The sequence below is a fragment of the Mustela nivalis genome, assembly GCF_964662115.1.
Source record: "Mustela nivalis genome assembly, chromosome: 9".
NCBI classification, from domain to species: Eukaryota; Metazoa; Chordata; class Mammalia; order Carnivora; family Mustelidae; genus Mustela; species Mustela nivalis.
The window spans coordinates 114,972,426-114,991,589 of record NC_139028.1 but is presented as its reverse complement, the minus strand read 5'-3'; the positions used below and the strand labels follow the sequence as shown (position 1 = coordinate 114,991,589).

Here is a 19,164-nt window from a genome sequence, read left to right as displayed (position 1 = left end):
AATAAATAAATAAAACCTTAAAAAGAGAGAGAGAGAGAAAGAGAACACAAGCGGGATGAGTAGCAGAACAGAAGCAGACTCCCTGCTGAGCAGAGAGCTGGACAGCTGGGGGGCTGGGGCTCGAACCCGGGACTTCAGGATCAAGACCTGAGCCAAAGAAAACACTTAGCCGATGCAACCACCCAGGCGCCCCTTGTCTTTTGTTTTAGACAGAGTGACGCGACAGCATGATCACACAGTGAGTGAGCCAAGAGGGGGGGTGCTGGTGCCACAGGAGACAGAGGTGGAGGTCATGAGAGAGGCCTTTGTGAGAAAGTCACAAGGGCCAGGACCAGGACCTAGGGAGAGGGTGGCCTCAGGCAGGAGCATCCAGCGTGAAAGGGAGGGAGGGCAAGGATGTGGAAATCGGTGCAGGTGGGAAGGTATGGTATCCGTGGGAACATTCGAGAATCTGATGTTTGCTGAGAGCCTCGTACAGCTGGGTGGGGTCTGATGTTTCCTAAATGCCCTCCATGCCACCTGCTGGGCCGAATGCCGCACCTTCCTTCCGTGACTGACTAGATGACTCAGAACACCGTCATTAGGTGAGTATTACCATGGCTCACAGATACAGGCAACTGAGGCTGAGACTTGCTCAATCAGGAAGCACAGGGCCGGACTCACACCGAGGGCTACCTGTCGCACGGCATCGCCCCCACACCTGCTCCCCACCTGTACCTGTGCCCCAGCTGAACGGACATGATCCACCCGTGTGGAAAGTTAAAAAAAAAAAACAAAAAACCAGATACAGAGGCTACGTCGTCGGGGCCACAAGGAGTGGTATCAACACTGAGTCTTCAGGAGGGAGAGAGCACGCGTGTTAGAGACCCTCACTGCGGGGACCCTGAGCCCAGGACAGTTACCTCCCACTGCAGTAGTTCCCTCCACCTGCCTTCAGAGCCTCACCCCTTCTGCTCACCCCTGCTTCTCAGACCCTTCCACTGCAGAAGGAATGCAGACCCCCCAGGGCAGCGGGAGCCGGGCCCAAGATACCTCCTCTCTGAATATTCTTCCTACTTGTATGTTTTATCTTCAAAATCCCTGGCCAGGTTTGTTTTCTTCTCCATGATAGGTCTGAGTAGTGGCCGTACCATTAAGAATGGGCGAACTTACGAGGTATAATGAACCCTTTGGGAAGCCGTGCCATGTGTGGCCTGTGGCAGGCTTGACCTACCCCAACGCGCCCCTGCCCCGTCACTCTGCCCCACCCACCCCCATCCGGCCCAGCGGAAGCCGCAAACAAGGGCTCACTGAAGGCAGAATGGGAGGCCAGTGGCCCATGAAGGCTGAGGAAGAGTAGGTGGGCAGAGAAGAGCATTCCAGAATGAGGCACTGAGCTGAGGCAAGGTAAGGAGGAGAGGCAGATGGGTGCCCAGCGGGGAGATGTGCAGACAGACTGCAGCACTTGCTTTATGAAACTTGGGGCAAAAAGCTAGCATTTCAGGGCTTCCCACATATGCAGCACTGTTTGGAGTACCTTCCTTCCCCTAGAAATGATGATACACATTTTAAAGATTTTATTTATTTATTTATTTGTCAGAGAGAGGAGAGAGAGAGAGAGAGAGCGAGCGTGCACAAGCAGGCAGAGAGGCAGGCAGAGGCACAGAGAGAAGCAGGCTCCCCGCTGAGCAAGGAGCCCAATGTGGGGCTCAATCCTGGGACCCTGAGATCGTGATCTGAGCCAAAGGCAGTGACTTAACCAACTGAGCCACCCAGGTGTCCCAATGATACACATTTTATAAAGAGATTTTATTATTTTTTTTTCAAAGACTTTGTTTATTTGACAGAGATCACAAGTAGGCAGAGAGGCAGAGAGAAAGGAGTGGGGGAAGCAGGCTCCCTGCTGAGCAGAGAGCCTGATGCGGGACTCGATCCCAGGACCCTGAGATCATGACCTGAGCCGAAGGCAGAGGCTTTAACCCACTGAGCCACCCATAAAGAGATTTTAAAGAGGAGATTCAGGCACAGCCGAGGTCAAGTACTTGCCCAGGGTCATTCAGCTCTAAGTGAGTAAGAATCTGATGGCTGCAGGCACGTCCTGTGGTATGAGGTCAGCCAGAGGGACTGGGACCAGCCAGAGGGCCTGGAGTCTGCCCTTATCCGTGGTGATGACAGTACCAGAGGCTGCTGAGCAGAAGGGAGATAGGATAAAAATAATCATTTTGGAGAATCTGTCTGCCCAGATGGTGAAGGAACTGCAGGCAGGGAGACCACAGGGGAAGCTATTAAGTATTTAGGATGGGGGCACCTGGGTGGCTTAGTCGGCTAAGCGTCTCACTTCGGTTCGGGTCATGATCTCCAGGTCCTGGGATTGAGCCCTGTGTTGGTGGGAGTCTGCTTGTCCCTCTGCTGCTTGTCCCTCTGCCCGTCCCTCTGCCCCTCCCCCTGCTCATGCGCGCTCTCTCTCTCTCTCTCTCTCTCTTGCAAATGAATAAAATCTTTAAAAAAAATATTCAGGATATGGGTGCTGAGACCCTGCATTCGCAGACAGAATGCAAAAAGGACCGAGAATGACCAGAGCTGTTGCAAAGGCAGGCGGTAAGGCTTGTGTTTGGGAAGGGAGGAGTGGGGGGGAGGCGACAAAGATGACTCAGGATGTGAGCTGGGGTGGGTGAGAGAAGGCCGATGCCAGGAACAGAAAAATGGAAACTGGGAGGGCGGGCAAGCTGTCCCTCACGCATGTGCAGTTTAGAATGACGACATCATATGGAAACATCCAGGAGGCGGCGGCAGCCTAGAGGGCACGTCCAGCAGCACGGTCAGGGAGAGGTGGCATCCAGGGCTCAGGGGATCGCCCGCATGGAACCCACACTCGAGCCCATGAGGATGGGCGAGTTCTCAGGGGGGGGGGTGGGAGGGGGCGTGAAGACAAGACCAAAGATGGCACCCGGGAAATCCTCTCCAGAAGGTGGAAGAGCAGCCAAGGAGAAGGGAGAATGGCCGAGGGGCAGGACAGCCCCAGCAGAGCCAGCTTCCAGGCCGTTCTGAGAGCTCTGCAAGTGGCCGGTGGCACCTGCCAGAAGATATCAGAGGAGGAGGTGGAAGGGAGGACGGGCCTGCTCGGAGTCCTCACACTTCCTGCATCCCTGTGTCTCTGCCATGTCATTCTCTCCGCCACCCGCAGCCGCCGCAGTGACTACCCGGGCCACACCCGCCAGTGAAGGTCACGAGATCCCTTCTCTGTTGACTTAGGTGTGGCCGTATTTATCTGCCTCAAATTCAGACAAATGCACTAGGAACACAAGGGCTGCAGGAGCTAATTCGCCAAGAAACTCAAGTAAACAAGAAAGGCACAGGTTTCCAGACTGTTCTAGAAGTAGACCAAGGCCACGGAAGTGGTGGCTTAAGGTGGATCTGGGTTCACAAGACCTTTAGGACTTTGGCGATCCTCAATACGGCTGCTGGCCCTCCAGTCCATTCACCTGAGCCCTAAACTAGAAAACAACTTTGGGCCAGTGGTGGCAGGTGCAGATGGTCAGAACCCCAAGCGGAAGCTTCGAGAGCCTCCTGGGAGCAAGAAGGCCCTGCAAGCACATTTCAAACACCACCCCAGGACGGGTGTGGACCTGACACTGTGGGGACTCAGACTCCCTGAAGGCGACCCTGTGGCTAAGGATTTTAGAGCGAGCAGGGTGGACACGAGGGGGTCCTGGGTCCTTCTCGAGCCCTACTTTGGTCTTTGGGCTCTTGAAGGAAAAGACATTTCCCAGAACCTCCCTTGGGGCAGATGCCTCCTTCACCTCACCCCGAGTTTGCTGTGGCTCCTGGTCCAGCTCGTCCGACCCTGGACGACACGCCGTTTCTCTCTGTGCAGCCTTCCCTAAGAAGACTGAAGGATTTCTCCTCTGCTCTCCATGGCAGTCTGTTTCTGTTTTGTGAGAGCTTCATGGTCCCCTCTGCTGAGTGTTTCATCCCGGGGTGGGGGGTGCTAGCACAGGGGCGGGGGGCTCCACAGCAGGCCCTCCAGGCTGACAGAATCTTGGCGTGTCCTTCATACTTCCTGCTGGGTCCGTTGGTCCCGTCCAGCCTGCGACACTCAGGTAGGCATCAGCTGAGTGAAATCTGGTCCCTACATAAGTCACTTATGGGAGCTGCATGGCCCAGAGGGCAGGAGCCGTCTTCTCCTAGAGTTTTCTCAGCAAGGGATGCGTCGAAGCTGTCAGCTGCAGAAGTGGCTCCGTTACACTTCCTGCTTGAAGCCCATGGGTCCCCTGGGCCAGCCCTTGGCGTGCTCCCCGGAGGCCCCCTCGGGGGGTGTGGAGAAGGGAGGATCATCACAGCCGAAGCGCACAGGACCGCCCTGGCCGCTCCTCCACGGGCTCTCCGGGGGTGGGGGGTGGCTGCCCAGGACCCTCCCACAGCCACTCCTGCAATGCAGGGGTGTAAGCCGGTACAGCTCGAGGATGCCAGTTGGGCATCCTTAGTCACAACGACAAATGCACGCATCCCATTCAGTCCGTAGCTAGACATGCGTCCGACGGATACAACTGTACGTGTGTAACAACATATGGAAGGTTATTTGTCATCTTTCCATTTGTAATAGCAAAGACTATCAACAGCCTACCAGGAAGGCACTGGTAAAGGAAGTTACCGTACACGACGGACACCACACTGGAAAAGTCCAAGCAAGCTCTGCAAGGCCTGGTCTAGAATAGAACGGGCTCTCAGATGGATGGGGGAAAAGTGAGGCGGGGAAACAAAGATTTGTAGGTGAGTGTATACAATACGCTACTATTTGGGTTAAAAAAAAGTGTGCATTCACCTACAATCAGCATAAATATCTCTGAGAGGACACTCCAGAAATCCAAACCATCAGTTGCTTTTGAGAGGAAGGTAACTCAGTGGGTTGGAAATAGGGAATGAAGGGACATTTTTTATTAACATGAATTTTGAACTACGTGACTATATTACCTATTTAATCAACCAATAAGAAAGGCAGTCTTCACTTGATCTTAGCCAAAAGGCCGAGAAGCGAGACGTATTTAACAAATATTAACAGTACTAGAGACAATTCTAAGGTAAAAGAGGCTTTGTGCCATCTAGTGCAACGGCCTTGTGGACCCAATGCCACCCTCTTTTGACTACATTCTGCTGGGACGGAGGGGTCCTCTACCTGTCCTTGGGGGTGAGGGCACTGGCAGGGGCAAGGGCCATCTCCTCTTTCACTAGACCTCTGCAGGGCAGCCGGCACTGCCCACATTGGGACAAGAGTCAGCTGTCACGGTGACCGGTTTCACAAGAATCCAAGCATGATGAGTCCAAGAGAAATCCAGGCAGTTTGTCTCTTTCCTTGTTGAACAAGTATGGGGCACCCGTTAGCACGAGCAGCACATGGAAGAAGAGCTTCGGTCCCAAGCCTCAAAGAGTTTCCAGTCCACCCTTAAACATATGACGAGATACCTACCATCAAATACGACTGGCAAAAGCTTGGGCGCCTGGGTGGCTCAGTGGATTAAAGCCTCTCCCTTCAGCTCAGGTCATGTTCCTAGGGTTCTGGGATCGAGCCCCACATCGGGCTCTCTGCTCAGCAGGGAGCCTGCTTCCCCTCTCTCTCTGTCTGCCTCTCTGCCTACTTGTGATCTCTCTCTGTGTCAAATAAATAAATAAAATCTTAAAAAAAAAAAAAAAAAAGACTGGCAAAAGCTAAAAAACTTGGACAGTATAGTCTGTTGGCCAGGCTGGGGGGAAACGTGTAGGAGCATACCACTGGCACAGCCTCCTGGGGAAAGGAATTTGGTAGTGCTAGTGGGACGACGGAACATTTGCCCTCTGGTCCAGCAATGCTAGTTCTAGGAACTGATCCAGAGATTCACTTCCACAGACATATAGCAACACAGGCCTAAGCTTATTCACTGTACGCATTATTTGTAATAGAGCATTGGAACCGCGTTAAGTTCCCATCCATGGAAGCTAATTAAATAAACCCAGCAATGCAATCCTGTGTAGCTATTAAAAAACAAAAACAAACAAACAAACAACAACAACAAAAAAAACGAGAGAGAGAGAGAAAGATTCCCATTAGCTGATACAAAGTGATTTCTAGGATATCTTGTTAAATATGTAGTGTGCTACCTTTGTGTAAGGAAAAAAGGGAAAATAGGATATAAATCTGAAAGAAGAAACATAGGAAGAGTAAACTAGAGGTGAGTAAGACGGGGCCTGTTGGGGGTCGGTAAGAACGGGCTGGAAGAGGACAGGAGGGAAATCTGTCTAAGTATTTTTGATACAGTCTCAGCTCCTGAATCGTATGAATATTTTACAAACTCAAAAATATCTCAGGAGATTTTTTTAAAATCCTAAAATTGACTACAAATACTAACACCTGAACCTAACTATGTATCAAATTGATGATATAACCACACAGAAAAAATAATACAAGAATACAAATAAATTCTCAATATAGTTCATGGGCTTCCTAAGGACTACCAAAAAAAAAATCTTGAACTTTACTTAATAGGTTTGTTGTTGATAATGGAATGGTGTAGGAATTCTAAAACTCTTTTGCTGTTTTTGGATGAAGGATACCAAAAAATGAATAAATATATAGATGTTTTCCAACATCAGAGGTTGCACTATGGAAAAAGGGAGATAAAATGTGGAAGGAAGATGAGGAAAAATCCTCAAGTTATCAGATTTGAATTGGAGATAACAATATGGTAGATTTTTTTCTTTTCTTTCTTTCTTTCCTTTTTTTTTTTTTTTTTTTTTTTGGTGGGGGGTTAAGTAAGCTCTAGTCTCAACACGGGGCTTGAACTCACAGAGGATCACGAGTTGCGTGCACTACAACCTGAGCCAGCCAGGTGTCCCTAGAATTTTGGGGGGTTTTTTGCCCCTAGAATTTTTTAATGTTTTCATTTTGTTGAAATAAAATTTATCTACAACAAAATTACAGATTTTAAGCATATAGTTTTGGTAAATATATGCATTGATGTAACCATCGACCCAGTGAAGATCTAGAACGTTCGCTCTGCCCAAAAGTTTCCTTACTCTCCTCCTTTACCCCTTCTCACTCTCTTGTTCCCAGTAACTGGTCGTTTGTATTTCCCGCCTTGTTTTCTTAATCAGTCTTGCTAGGGATCTATCAATTTTATTAATTTTATTCAAAGAACCCAACTTTTGGTTTTGCTTTCTTTGTTCTTGGTGTGTTTCCGTTTCACTAATTTCTGCTCTCATTATTTCATTTCTTGGGGTTTAACTGTTTGTTTGCTTGTTTGTTTAGCTTGTCTTATTTTACTCTTTGAGCTCTAACATAATACATAAAATCCATCATGTAAAAGTGTACAAATCTGGGTGGGGAGGCACCTGGCTGGCTCACTCGGTAGAGAATGCAACTCTTGGTCTCGGGGTCCTAAGTTCAAGCCCCATGCTGGGTGTAGAGATTACTTAAAAAAATAAAATAAAGGAAAAGGGTACAAATCAATGGTTTTTGGTATACTCACTACATTGTAAAATCATTGCCAGTAATTCCAGAACACTTCTGTTACTCCAAAAGGAAGCTTATTAGCAGTCAGTCTCAAACCCCCAGCCAATCACTTGTCTACTTTCCTTCTCTATGGATTTGCCTTTTCTTAACATTTCATACAAGTGGAATCAAACAACAAGTAGCCTTTTGCAGAGCCTTCTCTTTCTCTGACTTACCATAAGGTTTTCTTTTTTTTTTTTTAATGATTTTTTTTTAAAGATTTTTATTTATTTATTTGACAGAGAGAGATCACAAGTAGACAAAGAGGCAGGCAGAGAGAGGGAGGGAAGCAGGCTCCCTGCTGAGCAGAGAGCCCCATGCGGGGCTCAATCCCAGGACCCTGAGATCATGAACTGAGCCGAAGGCAGCAGCTTAACCCACTGAGCCACCCAGGTGCCCCTACCATAAGGTTTTCAAGGTTCATCCATGTTGTAACATGTAACTACATTTTTTTTTTTAAGATTTTATTTATTTGACAGAGAGAGATCATAAGTAGGCAGAGAGGCCGGGGGGGGGGGGAAGCAGGCTCCTGCTGAGCAGAGAGCCCGATGCAGGGCTCGATCCTAAGACCCTGGGATCATGACCCGAGCCGAAGGCAGAGACCTAACCCACTGAGCCACCAGTCGCCCCCACATAAATAAAATCTTTAAAAAATAAAAATAAAAATAAATAAAGCTATTGATTTTCCTCTAAGCACATCTTTAGCTGCAATACACAAATTTTGATATGCTGGCTTTCATTTTTGTTCAGTTTGAAGTATTTTTTTTTTAATTTATATATTTGAGAGAAAGAGAGAGTGCAAGCAGGGAGAGGGGCCGAGAGAGGAGAGGAAGAGAGAATCTCAGACAGACTCCCTGCTGCGTGCAGAGCCTGAGACGGGGCTTGATCTCACAACCCTGAGATCAGGACCTAAGCCAAAATCACGAATAGGATACTTAACTGATTGAGCCACCCAAATACCCCCAGTTTGAAGTATTTTCTAACTTCACTGTTTTCTTCCTTGGCTCATTAGTTATAGAGAAATATATTTTCTGGGGCGCCTGGGTGGCCAAGTAGGTTAAGGCTTCTGCTTTCTGCTTGGGTCATGATCCCAGGGTGCTGGGATGGAGCCCCGCATCGGGCTCTCTGCTCAGCAGGGAGCCTGCTTCCTCCTCTTCCTCTCTCTCTGCCTGCCTCTCAGCCTACTTGTGATCTCTGCCTGTCAAATAAATACATTAAATCTTTTTTTTTTTTAAAGAAAGATATATGTTTTCTCTTTTTTTAAGATTTTATTTTTAAATAATTTCTCCATGCAGTGTGGGGCTCAAACTCACAACTCCAAGATCAAGAGCTGCATGCTCCACCGACTGAGCCAGCCAGGCGCCCCTACAAATACATTAATTTGTAAACATTTGGGGATTTTCCCAGATATATTATTATTTATTTCTAGCTTCACTCCATTGCGATCAGAGAACACGATCTGTGAGATTTTAATCTTTCGAATTTTATTTATTTATTTATTTGATTTATTTATTTTTCAAGATTTTATTTATTTATTTATTTGAGAGAGAAAGATGGAGAGAGCGCTAGCACACAGAAGCAGGGAAGCGGCAGAGGGGGAGGGAGAAGCAGACTCCCCACTCAGCAGGGAGCCCGATGTAGGGCTCTATCCCAGGAACCTGGGATCATGACCTGAGCTGAAGGCAGAGGCTTTAACCCACTGAGCCACCCAGGAGCCCCTACATTTTAAAAATTTGTCTCCTATGTTCTTTTGTTCCTCTGTTCTCCTTCTTCTGCCTTCTTCTGAGGAAATGAATATAATTAATACTATATTTACATATTATAATTCAAAAGTCAAGATATTAAGTATCATTAATGTTATATTTTACTTCCTTTCTTTGCTTTATAGCTATACATCTTTTTATTATTTTTTAATGGTTGCCTTAGAAACTATAGTATTTGAAGTGCCTGGGTGGCTCAGTGGGTTAAGTGTCTGACTCTTGGTTTTGGCTCTTTTCTTTTTTTTTTTTTTTTTTTTTTTTTAATAATTTGGTTTTGGCTCTTGATCTCAGGATTGTGAGATCGAGCCTGGCGTCCACTACGTGGGGAGTCTGCCTGAGAGTCTCTCCCTCCCTCTGTCCCTTTCCCTACTTGCATGCTCTCTCTCTCTTTCTCTAAAATAAAATCTTAAAAAAGACAATTACAGTATGTATCATTAATTGATCACAGTCTAAATGAATTTCTTCACATTTTGCAAATATAAGGATGTTAAAACAATATAACTTTGTTTGCTCTCCCATTCTTTATGCTGTTATATTCCTACGTATGTCATAATCTGTATTTTTAAAAATATTTATTTATGTATTTATTTGACAGACAGAGATCACAAGTCGGCAGAGAGGCAGGCAGAGAGAGAGGAGGAAGCAGGCTCCCTACTGAGAGGAGAGCCCTATGCGGGGCTCGATCCCAGGATCCTGGGAATCATGACCCGAGCTGAAGGCAGAGGCTTTAACCCACTGAACCACCCAGGCGCCCCATAAACTATATTTTATGATAATATTACTTTTGCTGTAAATAGACATTCGTCTGTTACGGAAATTAAGAAAAGAAAAAAGCAGTGCTTTTAAATTTACCCAGATATTATCATTTTTGTGGTGCTTCATTCCTTCCTATGGATCCAAGTTGCCAAATTTCCTTTCAGCCTGAAGAACACCCTTTAGCGTTTCTCATAGTGCAGGCCTGCCAGCAGCAAATTCTCTCCTCTGTCATTTTTCTTAAAATGTCGTTCCTTCTCCCTCCTACTGCAAGGTATTTTCATCGGCTAAAGAATTCTAGATTCAAAGTCTTGTCAGCAGGATGCTTGGGTGGCTCAGTTGGTTAAGCTGCTGCCTTTGACTCGGGTCATGATCCCAGGGTCCTGGGATCGAGTCCCACATCAGGCTCCTGGCTTGGCAGGGAGCCTGCTTCTCTCACTGCCTTTGCCTGCTTGTGGGTTCTCTCTCTCTCTCTGACAAACAAATAAATAACATCTTTAGAAAAATGAAAAGAAAGTCTTGTCAGCGCTTTAGAGGTGTGACCCCAACTGTCTTCCGTCCTGGTCTCTTGGACGTCACTGTTCCCTGATCTGTAACCCACCTGCTTTCGAAATGTCTTCTTTACTTCTGGTTTTCAGCAGTCTGACTATCATGTGCCCACTCCAGGTGTGATTTCCTTTGTGCTCATCCTATGTATGTCTTGCCAAGCTTTTTGAATCTGCAAGTGAATGTTTCTCATCAAATTTCAGATTTTTTTTTTTTTAATCATTCTCTCTTCCAAATATTTTTTTCTATCCCATTCTCTGTCTCCTCTCCTTCTGGGCCTCCGGACACGTATGTCAGACTGTTTGATATCATCCCACAGATCACTGGGCACTGTTAATTTCTATTCGATACTTTTGTCTCTGATTTTCAGAGGACATCATTTCTCCGGACCGTCCTTAAACTCATGGGCTTTTCTTCTTCCAAGCCTTCTTCAATCTTCTTTTAAGCCTCTCCAATGGATTTTTCAGTCCATTTGGTTCTTTTTTACAGTTTTAATTATTCTGGTAAGACTCCCCATTAAGACCACCATATATTCCACGGGGGCCTGGGTGGCTCAGTCAGCTAAGCACCTGCCTTCAGCTCAGGTCATGATCCTGGGGTCCCAAGATCGAGCCCCACATCCATCTCCCTGCTTATCAGGGAGTCTGCTTCTCCCTCTGCTGCCTCCCCCCACCCCCGCCGCTTGTGCTTTCTCTCTCTCTCTCTCAAATAAATAAATACATAAATAAAATCTTTTTTTAAGCATTTTTTTAAAAAGATTTTATTTATTTATTTGACAGAGAAAGAGAGATCACAAGTAGGCAGAGTCAGGCAGAGAGAGAGGAGGAAGCAGGCACCCTGCTGAGCAAAGAGCCCGATGCGGGGCTCGATCTCAGGACTCTGAGATCATGACCTGAGCTGAAGGCAGCGGCTCAATCCACTGAGCCACCCAGGCGCCCCCATAAATAAAATCTTAAGAAAAAAAAGAAGAAGAATCAAGAGACAGGACAACTAAAACCAGTCTGTGACCCCTGACTGGGTCTTGAATCTTTAAAAAAAAAAAAAAAAAAAAAAACCAGAGCAAAATGCTATAATGGAAATTTTAGGGATATTTGAAGAAATGTAATTATGATAGGCAATCTAGATAATGATATTGCATCACTGTGAAGTTTCCTGGTCGCTATGAAAACAGTTTGGCAATTTCTCAGAAAGTTAAACATAGACTTATGATATGATTCCCAGGCTTGCTTTTAGGCACAGGCCCTAAAGAACTGAAGCAGGGACCCAAACAGACACTTGTACACCCACATTTACGGCACCATTCGCGGTCGCCTAAAGACGGAAACAACGCTTATATCCATCAACAGATAAATGGCTAAACAGAATATAGTCTATCCATGTAGTGCAATATTTTTTTAAAAGATTTTATTTATTTATTTGACAGACAGAGATCACAAGTAGGCAGAGAGGCAGGCAGAGAGAGAGGAGGAAGCAGGGTCCCCACTGAGCAGAGAGCCCGATGTGGGGCTGGATCCCAGGACCCTGGGATCATGACCTGAGCCGAAGGCAGAGGCTTTAACCCACTGAGCCACCCAGGTGCCCCCATGTAGTAGAATATTCTTCAGCCTTCAAAAAGAATGAAATTCTGGCACATCCTAGAAGCACAGATGAATCTTTAAGATATTATGCTAAGTGATATAAGCCAGACACAAAATGACAGATGCTGGATGATTCCACTCACACAAGGTACGTAGTAGCATAAGCAAATCTATGGAGATAGAAAGTAGAATCAAGGCGCGCCTGGGTGGCTCAGTTGGCTGAGTATCAGACTCTTGACTTTGGTTCCACGCCCCACGTCGGCTCCTCCATGCTCAGCAGGGAATCTGTTTCTCTCTGTCTCTCTCCCTCCTCTGCCCCTCCCCCCACTCAGGCATGCTCTCTCCCTTTCACTTGCTCTCTCTAAAATAATAAGTAAATCTAAGAAAGGAAGAAAGGAAGAAAGAAAGAAAAGAAGGAAGGAAGGAAGAAAAACAAACTAGAGATTACCAGGGCGGACGGGATGTTTGATGAAAAGGTTCTGGAAATGGATAGTGGTGATGGGACCCAAGCTTATCAATATAGTTCATGCCACAGCTGTGAAGGCCTCCCGAGGCCTTCGGCAGATGGGGGTCAGTCCACCAAACCCAGAAATGAGCTGCGTGGCCGTGAGTTCTGCTGGGGTGGACCATGAGCTGTGCCCCGAGCACCCTCGCCCAGTTCCACGCCTTCCCAGGCCACATACACTCTGTGGGGTCCATACCATCAGCTCTGTCCTCGAGAAGCATCCTCCTTTCCCCAACGGGCTGCCTGCCCCCACCATTATGTCTGATGTGAGCTAGGCCAGCACACGGGGCCTTGCTCGCATCCTGGCTTGTGCCTCGCGCCCCTTCCTGCCACAGCTCCCTCTCCATCTTCACCTCTGAGGCTCATGGAACGACAGCCAGGCGTGCCATCTCGTGTCCCGCCCAGACACAGGATCCCCTAGAGCATCCCAGTGACCTGGGGCGGCCGCCCAGGAGCAGGGACATCTGGCAGAGGCGGGGGCAGAGTGCCAGCTCTCCGCTGCAACATGCTGCCATAGGAACAAGGCAGTGTCTGTAGAGGGCATGACGAGAGATTCGGGCCACATACGTCTGGTAACAGACAGCAGCTGGGCCAGGCTGGAACACTGAGGAACGTGGGTAGGGAACTCTGGCTGAAATAGGAAGGAAGCAGCGTACAGGTCTACTTTCAGGTTAGCCTATGACCATGACCTTACCAGGAGGCAGATGGCAGCCCTTCGGGGACAACCGAGGCAGTGGAAAGCTCGCTGGTCTCAAAACCACCATTTGGCTCTTTGGTCTATAACCTAAAAACCCAGATCCCGTAGGTGGGAAAGGGGAAGTCATAATGGGAAACTCGCGGGCCGCTGTGAAGGACCAGCGTGCCCCTGAAGTAGCCTTACGGAGGCCTCCACGGCAGGCGCTGACCACCACCTCCTCTCCAGCACCAGGCTCTAGACTTACTAAAGCTTTACGTGGCACTTAGCAATGCAGGAATGCTGGCACACCCAGCAGGCACTTACCTGCGGCAGGTGGAGGTGGGGCGAGCCTGAGAGGCAGGACAAAGAGGAAGAACAGGATTCCAGGGTTGGGAGCACAGGCTGCCCGGGAGACAAGGTCACAGCTCACTTTGGGTCCCCCGTTCAGGAAGAGGAGCTTCTGTAGCTTCCAGAAGTCCTGCGCCATCATCCCACATCTGGGGACAAAATCAGCAGTCAGTGGCGCCCCATCCCTTCTTTGTGCATCCACTTAAACCCTCCCCAGCTTCCTCATTCTGAGGATGACTTCACCCTTCATGAGCCACAGAAGGTCCCAGAGGGGAGTCTAAGTAGGCCGTGGGGGGGTCTGCCCTGTCCTCGAGCCGTTCTCTGTCAGGAGTCTCTGCTTTGCCACCTTCAAGTGACTCCTCTATCCCAGGTCCTAAGGCAGTTCTCTGCTCCCGGGGTCACTGGCAGCTGCTCCAAGAGGTCAGCTCCAGGGCTTGCTCCTGGCATAGGGTCAGCCCCAGGCAGGACTAGAAGGACGGGCCCAGAAGTTAGCCTGAAGAAGGCACTGCTGAAGCCAGCTTCATTCCTCCGCAGCCGCCACAGGCCTCGGCTCGGTGGACATGGTTTCCACCCCCAGGTGGGTCATAAATGGGCAAGAAATTTCTCTGGGGAAGAGAGGGCCACAGACAAAGAAGAGCCAAGAACAGACCCAAAGGAGTGGCCATCACTGGGCCCCAAGACCGCTTCACACCGCCATGCCAAGCTGTCCTTCCCTTGTGGCTATTCTGCTCACTTCCAGGGACGAAGGCTCACACGCCCTCCTCCCCATTCACGAAACCCTATTCACCGGGCTCCCAGTTACTGTACTAAACCTGCCACCAATACAGCCCATGCCCCATAATCACCTGCTTATTCACACTCCTCCCCAAGACGGACATTTAATAAGACAGCATGGAAGCTTAATAAAAGGGTCTCAAGACAGTACAAAGACCACACCTGGGCTCATCTCTGCAGGAAACTCACAACCCTTGTTCCTTCACTAACAGAGCCTACATGCCATGCTGGGAGTCAGACCCTGACCAAACCCAGTCCCTGCCTTCCAAGACCTCACATCCAGTTAGGGCCCCAGACATTTCTCCCCCACGGGCTGCCAGAAGGGAACCTGCAGTAACTTTGCCCTACTTCTGCACACATGCACCTCGTCCAAGGCCTGGCTGAAATGCTGTCTGCTCCCTGCTGCTCTCATGACACAGCCACTTAGCAGTGGGGTCTCCTGCCTCTGAACGTGCACAGCAGACACCTGTACTCTCTCAGGACGCATCACTTTCCTCCTGCAGTCCGTGTTTGGTAGGCACAAATGATCTTCTCTATAGACTTTTTTTTAAAAAGCAGGCTCCATGCCCAGTGTGCAGCCCAACAAGGGACTTGAACTTACCACCCTGAAATCAAGACTCAGACCCTTAACCACTAAGCCACCCAGGCACCCCTACAGACTTTTTCTTTTCTTTTTAAAGATTTTATTTGTTTATTTGACAGAGATCACAAGTAGGCAGAGAGGCAGGCAGAGAGAGAGAGGAGGAAGCAGGCTCCCTGCTGAGCAGAGAGCCCGATGTGGGGCTCGATCCCAGGACTCTGGGATCATGACCTGAGCTGAAGGCAGAGGCTTTAACCCACTGAGCCACCCAGGCACCCCCCTAAACACACAGACTTTTCTTGAGGGCAAAGATCATTTTCTACATCTTTGCATCCTTCGGACGACTCCAAGCCCTACCAGGTACATAACAAGCAGGCAAAAGCAACCTGCAGAACACCTAGCTTCCACATCAAGATGCCTGTTGGATGAGTGAAGGCTTGTTTGTGAAGCCACTAGGAATTCCCAGACTTAATAAATGATACATTTTATCACTAACTTAAAATTCCTTGTTAGGGGGCGCCTGGGTGGCTCAGTTGGTTGAGCGACTGCCTTGGGCTCAGGTCATGATCCCGGACTCCCAGGATCGAGTCCCGCATCGGGCTCCCAGCTCCTTGGGGAGTCTGTTTCTCCCTCTGATCTTCTCCTCTCTCATGCTCTCTCTCACTCATTCTCTCTCAAATAAATAAATAAAATCTTAAAAAAAAATTTTTTTTTTAATTCCTTGTTAGGGTTTTCCCAATTAATACGAAGTTTGAACTCAAAGCCAGTGGCATAGAACTCTGACGAATTCCTTCTGACTGTGTGTATATCCAGTCCTACGTAAATGTTATATGAAAATAATTCCATTAGCACTCGAGTGCTCACATCCTTTAGGAATCTTCGGGAAGGGAAAGCATCTTCCGCGCTGCCCGGTGTGGGCTTGGCCGCCTCCCTAGAGGCTGTGGGGTAGGGGCAGAACCCAGACCACAGCTGGAGGGAGGACAGCCACAGCTGGTTCCTATCGGAATCAGCCTTTAACCATCCCTCCTAGAGAATGGGTTTATCAGCCTTTAACCATCCTCCTAGAGAATGGGTTTGCCCATCAGCAGAGGAGCGACTCCAAAATTCAGGAAAGGTCTCATGATAGCGAAGGAATGTTTATAGAGTCTCGGAAATGACGGCTGGGATTTCACTAGGGGCGGGCCTGGGGTCAAAAACGTACACACATTATCTCATTTGGGGCACGATCATCACCCCCCGTTTTGCATCTGAAAAAACGGAGGCTCGAGAGTTGCAGTAACTTTGCCCGGAGTCACAAACCCAAGCTTCTCTGACTCCAGACGGCGAGCTGAGATGGTCGCTCAAGCCATCCAGGTCCCTTTCCCTCTTCTTGCCCGCGCGGGTAAGACCCCACACCCTCTGGAAGAGGCCGCAAGGATCACCCGCTCCAACCTCCCTCCGAGACAGCGGAGGAAACGCGCGCGGAGAGAGGAAGGGGCTCGTTCCCCGGGTCGCGCAGAGCCCGAGCCGCCCGGCGACGCGACCGCAAGGTGCCCCCAGAATTCCAGCCCTGGCCGCACTGACGGGGGCGGGGGGGGGGGCACCGAAGCCCCGAGCGGTGGCCCCGGGTCCGGATCCGTGAGCGGCAGGGCCGGATCCAGCCCCGGGCGCGCTCGCTGTCCTGCCCGGCTGGCGCTCCTCCTCGCCCGGCGGCGCCCACCATCCCGCGGGCAGCCGCGCCCGGCCCGCGCCCCGGGAGTACCTGCCGGCGCGCGGGCTCTCGGCCGGGGACCGGGCGCTGGCGCGAAGCGAGCCGGGCCGCGCGGGCCGGAGGCGGACACTGGCCTCGCCGAGCCAGGCCTCCCCGGGCCACCTCGCCTCAGGACGTCGAGGCCCCGGGAGCGCGCGGCCGGCCGGACACCGAGTATTTGGCAGCGCTGGTCCCGGGAGGCAGAGCCGCCTGGCTCCCTCCCCGCAAGCCCCCCACTCTGCCCCTCTGCAGACCCCTAGCTCGAGGGCACCTGGGGGGGAGCAACAGCCTCGCGGTCCTCAGAGTCGAGCAGCTGGGACCCTCGGGGGTTCCCATGGAAACGAGAGAGGCTCTTCACGCCTGCGCGGACGCGCTAGGCGCGGTGGGAAATGTAGTTTCCGGGCTGCTACCCGGAGGCCAAAAGAGCGGACGCCAGATGGCGCCGGAGCGTCGCGGTGGGTTCTGAGCTTCTGGGTCCTTCTCCCCCACCGCGTCCCCAAACCCCGGCGCGGGCGCTGCTGGCGTAGGAGAGGCCGCGGAGGCCTGAAAGGTAGTTTCTCTTGGCATCCGCGGCTCTGAGGCGTCTGGGGCGCAGGGTGAAGCGGCGAGGGCACGCTCTCTTCGGCGCGTACCTTTTTGCCTTTTTGAAATCTGGTGCTGAGGAGGGGCCGTCCTGGCTCGGGTCGGTCCCAGGCGGGCCGATGCGGGCCGGACGGAGGGAGGACTCCATGGAGGTGGGAGCTGGCCTAGGAGGCACCTGCTGTCCCAGGGACATGAGCTCCGCTTCGCCCGAGGGTTCACGCCTGGGCTGGGCGACCCATCCGGCGCCTGCCGGGCTGCTGCCCCGGCCAGGGACCGACTTGGGATTCCCTGGGCGGGGGTCCTCCCCACCCTCCCTCCTGCTGGCCTCCGTCAGAACCGGTGACTCAGGGTGAATCGGTGAATCCGGGTGAGCCTGCCCGGGAGCTGCCCTGTGCGTCTGAGTTAGGCCTCCAGTCCGAGATCTAGATACTTGGGCTCTGTTGCAGGCCTTATCAGAGTCTTAGTGACTTTTCTGGGCCTCACTTTCCTGTTTCCAAAAAGGTGGTAATAATCATGCCTGCTCTGTCTCCTGGGAGCGCAGCTACGTTCGATGGAAATAAGCACTGGAGTGTTGTAGGCTGGACAGTCCTTTAAGGACACAGACAGACATTCCCATTTGCTGTACACTGGTGCAACTTCTTGGAAGGAAATGAGACAACTCCTTCCCAAATTAAATACAAATAGGCTTTGCTTCAGCAGCTCTAGAAATATGCCCTACAGGTTTCGTCCATGTGTGCACCAGAAAGTATATACAGGAGTAACCTAAGCATTACTTGGAATGAAAATTCATGAACAACCTAAATACTCCTCCGTAGATGACCGCTTAAGTAAACAGTGGAGTCCATTGAATAAAATATGTTCTGGGGTGCCTGGGTCTCAGTCCATTAAGTGTCTGCGTTTGGCTCAGGTCATGATCTCAGGGTCCTGAGTGAGGGCTCCAGGTCAAGCTCTCTGCTCAATGGGGAGTCTGCGTCTCCTTTCCACTCTCTCTCTGGGCTCTCCACGCCCCGCCGACCAAATAAATAAATAAAATCTTTAAAAAAGAAAAAGAATTCGTATGATTATTTTAGAAATTAGGCAGAGCTTCCTGAACTGATAAATGCAAAAAATTTTCAAAGTGCAGAATGTTGATAGGCTGTAATTTGTTTTTAAAAGAATAGATAAATATATTTGATGACATAAACATGGAATGTCTTTGGAGGGACTCGGAAGAAGCTGTAACGGGTTGCCTATGATGGATTGGAAAATAAGATCAAAGGGACACACTTTTTTTTTTTTTGCCCCTTTAGCAATGTATATGAGCTGTATGTGTGTGTGTGCGTGCGCACGTGCGCGTGAATGTATTTCTTAATCATTTGCATTTTTTTCCAACTAATTTCTATACCCAGTGTGGGGCTTGAACTCACCACTCTGAGATCAAGAGTCAGGTACTCTACTGACTGAGCCAGCCGGGTGCCCCTGGCTCCATTTCTGATGCAGTTTCCCCTGCAGGTTTTGCTTTCCCGGGTGCTGAATTCTTACTTCTTGGAGTCCTCCATAGATTCTGGTCAACTCTGGAACTCAGAGTTCATGGTAGGACCCTCCTTCCCAGCTGCAGAGGCTACAGAAGGGCAGGGTCTGGCCTTGACTTCCCTCCTGACGCTGTCACCCTACCTGACCCTATGGTTTAGGATCACTGAAAGGGCAGTCTGCGTGGGACTCGTGGCTGGCCATGGGATGGCAGGCAGCTCGCTCAGAAGGGTTGACCAGCCAAGCGGACCAAGAATCAGACTGGCTTCCCTGGAACCCACCTGTGTCACTAGGCATGTCACCCACAGATAGATGCAAATGCTT

The 19,164-nt window shown here is 50.0% G+C and overlaps 1 protein-coding gene across 14 annotated transcripts in view; it reads right to left on the bottom strand.

Annotated features, from left to right (window-relative positions):
* Positions 1–17,143, bottom strand: part of LOC309873314 (uncharacterized protein) — a 49,720-nt gene extending 32,577 nt beyond the window's left edge. For 2 of the 14 annotated variants that reach the window (XM_082748682.1, XM_082748683.1), the window contains exons 1-2: positions 17,021–17,129; positions 13,643–13,815 (exon numbers count right to left, since the gene is read on the bottom strand). In XM_082748682.1, coding sequence (XP_082604808.1) covers positions 13,643–13,815; positions 17,021–17,085 — 238 coding nt within the window. In that variant the 5' untranslated portion in view covers positions 17,086–17,129. Of the gene's footprint in view, positions 1–1,786; positions 4,527–4,899; positions 5,419–5,887; positions 5,986–10,113; positions 10,486–10,615; positions 10,733–11,949; positions 12,308–13,131; positions 13,151–13,188; positions 13,274–13,336; positions 13,427–13,638; positions 13,816–17,020 lie in introns of those variants that run through there. The other 12 variants (XR_014316283.1, XR_014316285.1, XR_014316286.1 and 9 more) reach the window with 12 other exon arrangements.
* Positions 17,144–19,164: the final 2,021 nt, after the last annotated feature.